Genomic DNA, 12,896 nt, shown 5'->3' on the forward strand with positions numbered 1-12,896 from the left:
AGCCCAGAACTAAAACAATTTCCAAGGCCAACTCTTCAGACAGGAATTAGACTGGACTGTGGAACATAAAGTGATACTTGTGAGGAGTGTGCCTCTTAGCTCAAGTAGATACAAGAGACCAAACGGGCAGCTTCTGTCCGGAGGTGAGATGGGAAGGCAGAGAGGGTTAGGAGCTGGTTGAATGGACGTGGGGAATCAGGTGGAAAGGAGGAGTGTGTCGTCACAGTATGGGGAGAGCAATTAGGGTCACCTAACAGTGTATGTTTAAATTTTTGTATGGGAAAAAAAAAGCTACCAAGAGCAATTTAATCTCTAGGCCATCTAGAGCCTGAGGGGACACTGATGTGCGTAGTTGATCACAGGCTGAGGCAGGCTACCTCAGATTGTGTGTCTCAGATTGGGGAGGTGATAGTCAAACTTTGCTTAACTGGCAATGGGGTTTTCTGGTAAATTGTACTGAAGCATAAACCTTCGTTTTTCAAAATTTTTTTAAATTGAATACTGTTCCAATTTTAGATTGGATTTCTTGCTTAGGTAGTGTTTAATAAGCCCAATCAAATATACTTTTAGATACTTATTATTAAAAGACTGTTCCCATTTTTTCCTTTATAAAGGAATTGAAAAAAATTTTTTAAACTGTGCTTTAGAATAAAGTTTACAGAGCAAATTAGTTTCCCATATGATCATTTGCACATAAAGTGTTCCATGACATTGGTTGCATTGCCCAGAAAGTGTCAGGATTCTCCCCATTTCTGCCCTGGTTCCCTGTTGCCTTGCATCCAGATTTTCTACCTTTCCCTGCCTTCTCATCTTTGTTTTTGGGAAAATGTTGCCCTTTTGATCTCGTATGATTGATTGTTCTAAGAAGAAAATTCCTCTTGGGTGTTATTGTTTATTTTATGGGCCTGTCTATTGTGTGGCTGAAGGGTGGTCTCTGGGAATGGCTTTAGTTCCAGGTCAAAAGGATGTCTTAGGACCATGGTCTCAGGGGTTCCTCCAGTCTCTGTAAGACCAGTAAGTCTAGTCATTTTTGTGAATTTAATTTTTTGTTCTATATTTTTTTCCTGCTCTGTCTAGGACCCTCTGTAGTGAACCCAGTCAAAGTGGTCAGTATTGGTAGCTCGGCACCATCTCGCTCTTCTGGTCTTGGGGTCATGTAGGCTGTGGCTCCCTTGAGTCTTTGGTTTTCACTCTCCTTTGCTATGTACCGGAAGAGACAATAGCTGTATCTTAGATGGCTGCTCGCAAGGTTTTAAGACCCCAGACACTACTCACCAAAGTAGTGGCAGAACATTGTCTTTATAAACTATGTTGTGCCAATTGATGTAGCTGTCCCTTGAGTCTATGGTCCTTTGCCTTCAAGGCTAGGAACTTCGTAGACATAACTAAGAAGCTTCCATCACTGTGCCCCTTGTATGCTCTATTGTCTATATTAATATACATGCAGCGCCTACAGTTATGTACAGGCACATAAAGTTTTATTGCCCTTTGCTTTATTGTGCTTTGCAGATATTGCATTTTTTTACAAATTGAAGGTTTGTGTGGAGCAAGTCTATTGGCACCATTTTTCCAACAGCATTTGCACACTTCATGTCTCTGTGTCACATTTTGGTAATTGTCGCAATATTTCAAACTTTTTCATTATTATTATATCTCTTATGGTAATCTGTGATCAGAGATGCTTGATGTTACTATTGTAATTGTTTTGGGGCACCGTGAACCACACTGATATAAATCGGCAAACTTAAGTGATAAATGTTGTGTGTGTGCTGACTGCTCCACAGACCAGCCCTTTCCTCATCTCTCCCCCTTTCTTTGGGCCTCTCTGTTCCCTGAGACACGACAATATTGAAATTAGGCCAATTAACATGTCCCTACAATGACCTCTAAGAGTTCAAGTGAATGGAAGAATCACACATCTCTCACTTTAAATCAAAAGCTAGAAATGATTAAGCTTAGTGAGAAAGGCATGTTGAAAACTGAGATAGGCAGAAAGCTAGGCCTCTTGCACTACTTATCCAAGTTGTGAATGCAAAAGAAAAGTTCTTGAAGGAAATTAAAAGTGCTAGTACTATGAACATACAAATGATAAAAAAGAAAACAGCCCTCTTGGTGATATGGAGAAAATTTTAGTGGTCTGGATAGAAAATCAAACCAGCCACAACATTCCCTTAACCCAAAGCCTAATCCAGAGCAAGGCCCTAACACTCTTCAATTCTGTGAAGGCTGAAAGAGGTAAAGAAGCTGCAGAAGAAAAGTCTGAAGCTAACAGAGGTTGGTTCATGAGGTTTAAGGAAAGAAGCCATTGCCATTAACATAAAAATGCAAGGTGAAGCTTCAAGTGTTGTTGTAGAAGCTGTAGCAAGTTATCCAGAAGATCTAGCTAAGATAATTGATGAATTGGTTGGCTACACTAAACAACAAATTTTCAATGTAGACAAAATGGCCTTATATTGGACGAAGATGCCATCTAGGACTTTCATAGCTAGAGAGGAGAAGTCGGTGCCCGGCTTCAGAGCTTCAAAGGACAGGCTAACTCTCTAGTTAGGGGCTAACACAGCTGGTGAACTTAAGTTGAAGCCAATGTTCCTCTACCATTCTAAAAATCCTAGGGCCCTTAAGAATTATGCTAAATCTACTCTGGCTGTGCTCTATAAATGGAACAACAAAGCCTGGATGGCAGCATATCTGTTTACAATGTGGTTTGTTGTTTGTAAGGTGCTGTGGACTCAGTTCCGACTCATAGTGACCCTATGTACAACAGAACAAAACACTGCCCTGTCCTGCACCATCCTCATGATAGTTGTTATGCTTGAGCCCATTGTTGCAGCCACTGTGTCAGTCTATCTCATTGCGGGTCTCCTCTTTTTTGCTGACCCCCTACTTTACCAAGCTTAATGTCCTTCTCCAGGGACTGATCCATCCTGATAACATGTCCAAAGTATGTGAGACATAATCTTGCCATCTTTGCTTCTAATGAGCATTCTGGTTGTACTTCTTCCAAGACAGATTTGTTCATTTTTCTGGCAGTACATGCTATATTCAGTATTCTTCACCAACACCATAATTCAAAGGTGTCAATTCTTCTTTGGTCTTCCTTATTAATTGTCCAGCTTTCCCATGCATATGAGGTGATTGAAAACACCATGGCTTGGGTCAGGTTCACCTTAGTCCTCAAAGTGACATCTTTGTTTTTTAACACTTTAAAGAGGTCTTTTGTAGCAGATTTGCCCAATGCAATGCGTCGTTTGATTTCTTCGCTGCTGCTTCCATGGGTGTTGATTGTGGATCCATGTAAAATGAAATCCTTGACAACTTCAGTCTTTTCTCCATTTATCATGATGTTGCTTATTGGTCCAGTTGTGAGGATTTTTGTTTCCTTTATGTTGAGATGTAAACCATACAGAAGGCTGTAGTCTCTAATATTCATCAGTAAGTACTTCAAGTCCTCTTCACTTTCTGCAAGCAAAGTTGTGTCATCTGCATAACGCAGGTTATTAAAGAGTCTTCCTCCAGTCTTGCACTGTCTTAAAGTTTGTTTTGTCTGAGATTAATACTGCCACTCTTCCTCTTTTTTGTTATTATTTGCTTGATATATATTTTTTTGCATCCTTTGGGTTTTAATTTATTTATGTCTTTGTGTCTAAGGTATGTCTCTTGCGGATAGCGTATTGATGGGTCTTTTTTTTTAAATCCGTTCTGCCACTCTCTATGTCTTTACTGGTGCATTTAAGCGATTTACATTCAGTGTGATTATTGATAGGTATGAGTTTACTGCAGTCATTTTGTTGTGCCTTTTTTTTTTGTGGTATTGACAGTTTCTTTGTTCCACTTAATTTTCTGTGCTGAGTTCTTTTTGTTTGTGAATTTTCTTTTCATTTCTTTCATTGCTGTTGATTTTGTATTTGCTGAGTCTTTAAGTTTTTCTTCTTTTTTATTTTGATGAGTAGGTTTGCTGTTGGTTGACAGTTTGATGTACTGTGGGGGCTTGCATGTTGCTGTGATGCTGGAAGCTATGCCACTGATATTCAAATACCAGCAGGGTCACCCATGGTGGACAGGTTTCAGCTGAGCTTCTAGGCTAAGACAGACTAGGAAGAAGGACCCAGTGGTCTACTTCTGAAAAGAATTAGCCAGTGAAAAAACATATGAATAGCAGCGTAATATTGTCTGGTATAGTGCCAGAAGATGAGCCCCTCAGGTTGGAAAGCTCTTAAAATACAACTGGAAAAGAGCTGCCTCCTCAAAGTAGAGTCAACCTTAATGACATGGATGGAGTCAAGCTTTTGGGACCTTCATTTCCTGATGTGGCACGACTCAAAATGAGAAGAAACAACTGCAAACATCCATTAATAATTGGAAGGTGGAATGTACAAAGTATGAATCTAGGAAAATTGGAAATCATCAAAAATGAAATGGAACACATAAACATCAATATCCTAGGCATTAGTGAGCTGAAATGGACTGGTACTGGCCATTTCAAATCAGTCAATCATATGGTCTGCTGTGCTGGGAATGACATCTTGAAGAGGAATGGTGTTGCATTCATCGTCAAAAAGAACATTTCAAGATCTATCCAGAAGTACAACACTGTCAGTAATAGGATGATATCCATACGCCTACAAGGAAGACCAGTTAATACGACTGTTATTCAAATTTACAAACCAACCACTAAGGCAAATGATGAAGAAATTGAAGATTTTTACCAACTTCTGCAGTCTGAAATTGATCAAACATGCAGTCAGGTTGCATTGATAATTACTGGTGACTAGAATGCAAAAGTTGGAAACAAAGAAGAATCAGTAGTTGGAAAATACAGCCTTGGTGGTAGAAATGATGCTGGAGATCGCATGATAGAATTTTGCAAAACCAACAGCTTCTTCATTGCAAATACCTTTTCTCACCCACATAAATGGCGACTATACACATCGACCTTGCCAGATGGAATACACAAGAATCAAATCAACTACATCTGTGGAAAGGGACATGGAAAAGCTCAATATCCTCAGTCAGAACAAGGCCAGGGGCTGATTGTGGAACAGACCATCAATTGCTCATATGTAAGTTCAAGTTGAAACTGAAGAAAATTAGAACAAGTCCATGAGAGCCAAAGTACGACCCTGAGTATATCCCAACTGAATTTAGAGACCATGTCAAAAATAGATTTGACACATTGAACATTAATGACTGAAAACCAGACGAATTGTGGAATGACATCAAGGACATCATACATAAAGAAAGCAAAAAGTCATTAAAAAGACATGAAAGAAAGAAAAGACCAAAATGGATGTCAGAAGAGACTCTGAAACTTGCTCTTGAACATCAAGTAGCTAAAGCAAAGGGAAGAAATGATGAAGTAAAAGCTGAACAGAAGATTTCAAAGAGTGACTTCAGAAGGCAAAGTAAAGTATTATAATGACATGTGCAAAGACCTGGAGTTAGAAAACCAAAAGGTAAGAACATGCTTAGCATTTCTCAAGCTGAAAGAAATGAAGAAAAAATTCGAGCCTCGAGTTGCGATATTGAAGGATTTTATAGGGAAAATATTAAACGACGCAGGAAGCATCAAAAGAAGATGGAAGGAATACGAAGTCACTACACCAAAAAGAATTGGTTGACACTCAACCATTTCAGGAGGTAGCACATGATCAAGAACCGATGGTACTGAGGGAAGAAGTCCAAGTTGCACTGAAGGCATTGGAGAAAAACAGGCTTCAGGAATTGACGGAATACCTTGCTTGCTGAAAGTGAAGAGGATTGAAGCACTTACTGCTGAAGATTAAAGACCACAGCCTTCAGTATGGATTGCACCTCACCATAAATAAAACAAAAATCCTCACAACTGGACCAATAAGCAACATAATGATAAATGGAGAAAAGATTGACATTGTCAAGGATTTCATTTTACTTGGATCCACAATCAACACCCATGGAAGCAGCAGTTAAGAAATCAAACGACTCATTGTATTGGGCAAATCTGCTGCAAAATACCTCTTTAAAGTGTTGAAAAGCAAAGGTGTCACTTTGAGGACTAAGGTGAACCTGACCCAAGCCATGGTGTTTTCAGTTGCCTCATATGCATGGGAAAGCTGGACGATGAATAAGGAAGACCAAAGAAGGGTTGATGCCTTTGAATTTTGGTGTTGGTGAAAAATATTGAGTATACCATGGACTGCCAAAAGAATGAACAAATCTGTCTTAGAAGAAATACAACCAGAATGCTCCTTAGAAGCAAGGATGGCAAGACTTCATCTCACATACTTTGGACATGTTATCAGAAATAATCAGTCCCTGGAGAAGGACATCATGCTTGGTAAAGTAGAGGGTCAGCAAAAAAGAGGAAGATCCTCAATGAGACAGATTGACACAGTGGCTGCAACAATGGGCTCAAGCATAACAACGATTATGAGGGTGGCACAGAACTGCGCAGTGTTTCATTCTGTTGTGCATAGGGTCGCTGTGAGTTAGAACCGATTCGATGGCACCTAACAGCAACAACAACAGTTTTGTTAACTTTCTTTGTGGTTACCTTGACATTTACCTTTATCTTCATAAGTTTAATCTTTTATTTCTTCGTATTGCCTTGACTTCCTCTCCATATCAAAGTTGTGTAACTACACCATTTATTCCACGTTTCTATTTAGGTGTCGTCATCATTTATTGATTGCCATCTCTGGTTCTGTTTTTAGTCTTTGGTATTTTTTTTTTTTTTTTTTTGGGAATTCTTTATCTGAGTTTCGTGTCTGGCTGATGCTATCCTATGTCCTAATCTCAGGTTGTTGTCTGATGCTGTTGGTTCTCTGTCTGAAGGACTCCCTTTAATATTTCTTTAAGGCTGGTCTGATTTTTTACAAATTCCCTTAATTTCTGGTTATCTGGAAATGTTTTAATTTTGCCATCATATTTGAGAGACAATTTTGCTGGATATGTAATTCTTGACTGGCATTTTTTTTCTTTCAAGGTTTTATATATGTCATTGCATTGCCTTCTTGTCTGCATGGTTTCTGAGAAGTAATCAGAGCTTAGTCTTATTGGTTCCCCTTTGTAGGTGACTTCTCATTTTTCTTGAGCTGCTCTCAGGAATCTTTGTCTTTGGTTTTGGCAAGTTTGATTATATATCTTGTTGACTTTCTTTTGCGGTCTATCCTGTACAGAGTTTGTTGAGCTTTTGGGATGGATATCTTTTCATCTTTCATGATATTAGGGAAGTTTTCTGCCAGCAAATCTTCATTGATTTTCTTTGTAGTTTCCATTGCCTCTCCCTGTTCTGAAACTCCGATCATGTGCAAATTTTTCCTCTTAATAGTCTCTCAGATAATTCTTGGGCTTTCTTCGTTCTTTTTTCTGATTTTTCCTCAAAGAAATTGTTGTCAAGGGATTTGTCCTCTATCTTGCAGATTCTGTCTTCCATTGATTCAGTTCTGCGCCTGTGTCTTCTATTGAGTTGTCTATTTCTGAAATTTTTCTTTGTTAATCTTTTGTATTTCTAGGTGCTGTTTTTGTGTAGTTTCTAATCATCTATTTAATTTGTCATTTTATTCTTATATTGTTTTCCTGAATTCTTCTATTGCTTTGTGTTTTCCTTTATTTTGTCTGTGTTTTCCTTTGTTTTGTCTGTTTTCCTTCATCTGTTTCTTGAACTCTTGCACAACCCTATAATATTAGTCTTTTGAATTCCTTATAAGGTAGTTCCATTACCGTTTCTTCCTCTGGAAGATTTTCTGGTTCTTTATTTTGGTCAGTTGCTGGAGCCATCTTGTCCTGCTTCTTTGTGTGATTTGTTACTGTCTGTTATGTCTGAGGCATTAAGGTGTTATATTTATTTATTTATTGTATGTTTGTTTGCTGTGTCCTGATTTTTTGTTTTGTTTTGACATATCTGAGTCTGCAGAGCGTGCATGCTACTCTGGTCGCTAGTCTGGCCTCACTGGAGCTCTCACCACCTGTCTCCAGGTGGGTGGGACAGTGGCTGGGCATGTGACCGTGATTCTCTGTCTGTTGGTCTTACAGGGCAACTGAGGATGTAGATGGCATTGCTAGTGAGGTAATTTGTCTGTCCAGCCAGTCATCTTTGCATAGGTGCAGGGAATGTTCTCATTGTTCCCTATGTTGGGTATCGTGTGTGTGCACTGCCAGTTACTGGGTGGTCGAGGTGAGGGTCCCCAGGTTGTCAGTCACCAGGTGGGTAGAATGGAAACTCTTACTGATGATCCCAGGCAGGCAGGGCTACAGGGGGGTGGTTAGAGTAGGCACAAGCTTCCAGTTGCAGGGGGTCAGGGGCGGGGGTGAGGCAAGGGGGATGCCACCAGTCCATGGATACCTGATTTGAGTGCATGCTCTTGTCTGCTAGAGTGTGACATGAGGGAGGGTGTGCCACAGTCCTTGGGCTCCTGATGCATGTGACTGGAGGGAGTAGGATGTGCCAGTGGTCCATGGGCCCCTGGTGTGGGTGGCTGGGCATTAGGAGTAGGTACTACTGCTTTGCAGGTTCCTGGCACCAGTGACAGGGTGGAGCAGCAGGTTCCGCTGGTCTGTGGCCCCCTGGTGGGGGCAGCTGGGCATAGGAGCTGTCATGTCTGGTCCTCGAGCCCCCGGGTGCAGTTTGCTGGGTGGAAGAGGGGGTGCCACCAGTCCCCAGGTCCATGGTGCTGGTGACCAGGTGGAGAAGAGGACACTATGATTCTCAAGCCCTGGCTCAGGTGGCTGGGCTTAACAGTGGGTGCCACTGGTCTGCAGGCCCCTGGTGTGGGTGACTGGGCAGGACAGGTGGTGTTGCTGGACCACGGGTTCCTGGTGTGAGTTGGTGGGCAGAAGTGGAGGTACCGCCCATCCATGGGTTCCCAGCTTGGGTGGCTGAGTGGAGAAGCAGGTGCCACCAAATCGCAGGCACCCAGTGTGGTTGGGTCGGCAAAAGAGGGGATACTTCTGGTCCATAGACCCCCAGCACATATGGGTAGGTGGAAAAGTGGAAGCCACCATTCCTCGGGCCCCTGGTGCCAGTGGATGGAAGGAGAAGCGAGTGCCGTCTTTGGCACGAGTGGCTGAGTGAAGAGGTGGGCACCTCTGGACCGTGTGCCCCCAGCTCCGGGGGTGGGGCAGTGGTGGGTGCCAACAGACCATGATTGCTTTCAGAGGGGGACAGGTGAAGGAGGTGGGAGAAACAGCATAGTTCCGTGGGCCCCCAGCATAGAGGGCTAGAGTGGGCACAGTGGGTGAGGTGAGTGCACTTAACTTTCACAGGGTGGGGAGAACTTCTTCCTGACCCTTGACATGGGTGCAGAGTCACTCCTGCTTGGCTGCACCAGGTGATGGTGTCTTCAGCTGGGAACACTGTTTGCTTTGTCTCTGTATGGCGCGCTGTGCAAGTTCGGCTGGCAGGGTGCTGGCGATCTGTAATTCTGTTTTTGTACAGTCTTTCCTTCCACTGGGCACTCAGTCTGATTCTTCAGCCTTGCCTTTGCTGTTCAGGGTTCCAAAGTTGTCATATGTATCTGATTCATTTGTTTTCTCAGGTCTTTGTTGCAAGAGGGATGTTATGAGATGTCTGACTATGCTGCCATCTTGGACTACCCTCTGATAAAGGAATTTTTAATATTAGCCCCTTTTCGTCTCAGAGATGTTTTTTAATGTGGACATTTATGTTACAGTGGACTTTATTTCTGTTTTCTCCTCTCCTTTATCTATCTCATATTTTCCTACTTACTTCTCCACTTTTTAGAAGTTATTAAGAGAGTAAATGAATTCATAGGCAGTGTCGTCTGATGGCTAAAATGCAGTTTTGAATAACCTGTAGGTCTCCCTCTACAGTAAGCACTTATTAATCACCCACTGTATGCCAGGTACTGGGCTAAGACCTGAGGATACAGAGATAACAAAGACATTGCCCCATGCCATAAGGCCGCCTTTGATTTTCTGGAAAATGTTGGGAAGTCATTTGTCTCTATGGTTGTGTTTTTTCTATCTCTAAGAGTTCTCATTTTGATGCTCCCAACTTAACTGGGATTTTGTGAACATATGATTGTGTGGAAATAGCCTTAAGTTCTCTAGAAGAAAAAATTGTTTTAAAACAGTGTACTATTTCTCAGAAAATGGGCCACTCTTGTCAAACTCTTAAGGAAAGGAATGTGGAGGTGACTGGCCCACCACTTGTAGAATCTGGAAGGAATGTGGTGGTAGTGGTGGGGCTATTCAGGAGGTGGGGGCATTTGGTGTCCATAGTCTAATGACCTTTTGGTTATGTTATATGTAGCCCCTAAGTGACCATTTGGGGTGTCCCTTTTTCTTTTTCCAGAATAAGCTAAATCTGAACACAGAAGGTAACAGGATTCTAAAACCACATTATGCCCCTAGTGACCTAACTGACAAGATGGTGGTGAACTTTGGGAATTTTCTGGAAGAAGTTTCCACAGAAGAACCTCTGAAGTATCAGAAAAACATTGTTGGAGGGGAAAAGAATGACTATGTGACCTCCCCCTACATGCCTTCTTGTCCCCCGGTAAAGAGCTTCCAGGAGCCCCTGGTTTCAGCCAAGATTCTACCCATAAAACCCCAATCCCTGTGTGTGGGAATGCCAAAAGGGACCTGCTCAGAAGACAAAGAGCAACTTCTCTTCTCTGGTCACCATTTCTGTGATGAAGGAGCACCAAATCCATACTTGAAAAATTCAGTGACAATGAGAGAATTTCTTACGTCTGAAAAACTTCCAGACCAAACCAAGAGAGAAGTCTGAATGCTTCTGTGACTTGAGTCCCTCTCCATCTCAGTGTGGATGACTCTTGATGAGAGATGATATCAAGACTTGACAAGAAGCCCTTCCTTGGCTCCCTCCTCATTCTGCCTGTTAAAGAAAGTCTCTCATGCCCCTGAGCTGCCAGTTGAGCTTGGTTGGCACAGATGGATAACTTTGTCCTAGAAGAAAAAGGGCTTTGTAGAGGAAACCAGTTTATTTTCGTTTGTTCAGATAACAAGCTCTCATTGAGGCCCCCAGATAGATAAGTGTCAAAGGACAGGCCCAGGTTCTGTGCCCAGTGGACCTTTGAGGTGGATATATCTGGCTTTCCCTAGGAATTGCATCATGGTCACAGCCTTTGCTGGGGCTGTTCCTCAGAGTTCAAGGAAAGAAGTTTGACTTTTCCTGTTGCCAGAGGACAGTTGTTTACTTGGCCCTTGGCTGGTCTGGTGGGAGGGGACAATCTCTGCCTTCACCTTGGCCTCCCCTGGGTTCTGGGTTTCCCCTCTGAGGCAGCCCTGAAATCTCACTCTCAGTGTAGAAGCTGAGGACGTGGAGGGGGCCTTCCGGATGGTGTGACTGAGGTGCCTCATTCATGAGTTGTTGTTAGTTGCTGTCTAGTCAAATACCAATCATGGTGACCCCACATGTGCAGAATAGAACTGATCCATAGGGTTTTCAAGGCTGTGACCTTTTGGAAGCAGATCACCAGGCCTGTCTTTTGAGATGCCCCTGGGTAGGTTCGAACAACCAACCTTTTGGCTAGTAGTTGAGCACTTAATCATTTGCCACCCAGGGATTCCTTCATTAATGAGAGCCCTCATTAAACCTCGGTGTCTGCAACAACCTCTCCCCCACCCCTCAACAGAAGTCTTTACCCCTAGTTTACAGCACACTAACTGCTGATGAATCAAGGAATGAGGGTGGCCCGAGGCAGGCATTGGGTGACAGGACTCTAGGTCCCAGGTCCACCCCACTCTCTAGGCCATTTCCGCAGCCCTGCAAACAGTTCCCAGGGGCCTTCCTTGCCCCTGTATCTTACACCCAAGCCTGGGAGTAGAAAGGCACCAAACATCGCAGGACCTTTTGTACAGGGATTCTGGCCCCTCACCTTGGCTCAGAGCCCTGGAATGCTTACTGAATACACCCTTAACAAACCTCTTCCCAGAAGTAGCTCAGCAAGGTCTGGGAACGTGCTGTGCTAGCAACTTTGCTGTTACAACACGGAGACTCCTCCTCCTCCACCCAGCTTAGCACAGAGCATGGGACAATTTGTGGAGTCTCTATAGGGTTGCTATGAGTTGGAATCGACTCAACGGCAACGGGTTGGTTTGTTTTTTTTTTGTCCAGTGCAAGTGCTGATGGCAGGATTCACTGCAGAGACCTGGGGACTGTATGGCTGGCACCAAGCTTATACCCTGACCATGACAATGCCAGATGACTTCCTGGTGTGTAGCTGTGTCCCTGTATGGCCCTGGAGGAGGTCACTGAGAGCCTGGTGAGATCAGGGGAGGAGAGGCAATAAGTGAGGAGCCTGAGGAAACAGCGCGCCCAACATTTTGCCAGCCAGGAAGGCCAATGGTATTTTCCCCAGGAAAGCTTTGAAAACTCAATACCTGTGGATCAGGCATGAACTTAATAAGCCACCAACTCAGACATCACTTTATTTTCCTATATCTAAAATTAATCTCTAGCCCAAGCCCCTGACATTTTGAAGTAACCTCAGTCCAATTTATTGATTTCTCTGTTGCTCTGAGTGACTCTGTCAGGATTTTTACCCTCCCTGCCCTCCCTGGGGAGGAGCCCTGGAGGCGTGATGGTTAAGAACTTGGCTGCTAACTGAACGATCGGTGGTTCAAACCCACCAGCTGCTCCACAGGAGAAAGATGTGACAGTCTGCTTCAGTAAAAATCACAGCCTTGGAAACCCTGTGGGGAAGCTGTACTCTGTCCTTTAGGGTTGCTATGAGTTGGAATTGACTCGACGGCAACAAACGTGGTTTTATACTCTTTACAGAAGCAGATTGCCAGGTCTTTCTTCTACTGTACTGCTGGGTGAGTTCAAGCCTTTAGGGTAGTAGTCAATTGCAAACCACTTGCACCACCCAGGGGCCTACAAAATACCACAAAGTAGGTGGCTTTAAAGAACTTTTCTTTTTTTTCTCACA

General features: G+C 43.0%; 1 protein-coding gene across 1 annotated transcript in view; it reads left to right on the top strand.

The window, feature by feature from the left end:
• The window catches only part of IL31RA (interleukin 31 receptor A), a 66,918-nt gene extending 56,189 nt beyond the window's left edge, over positions 1 to 10,729 (top strand). Inside the window, exon 14 of the mRNA XM_004380476.3 lies at positions 10,292 to 10,729. Within this exon, the coding sequence (XP_004380533.1) occupies positions 10,292 to 10,729 (438 nt within the window). The remainder of the gene's footprint in view (positions 1 to 10,291) is intronic.
• The last annotated feature ends 2,167 nt before the right edge of the window (positions 10,730 to 12,896 follow it).

Source organism: Trichechus manatus, unplaced genomic scaffold, assembly GCF_000243295.1.
Source record: "Trichechus manatus latirostris isolate Lorelei unplaced genomic scaffold, TriManLat1.0 scaffold00074, whole genome shotgun sequence".
Taxonomy (NCBI): Eukaryota; Metazoa; Chordata; class Mammalia; order Sirenia; family Trichechidae; genus Trichechus; species Trichechus manatus.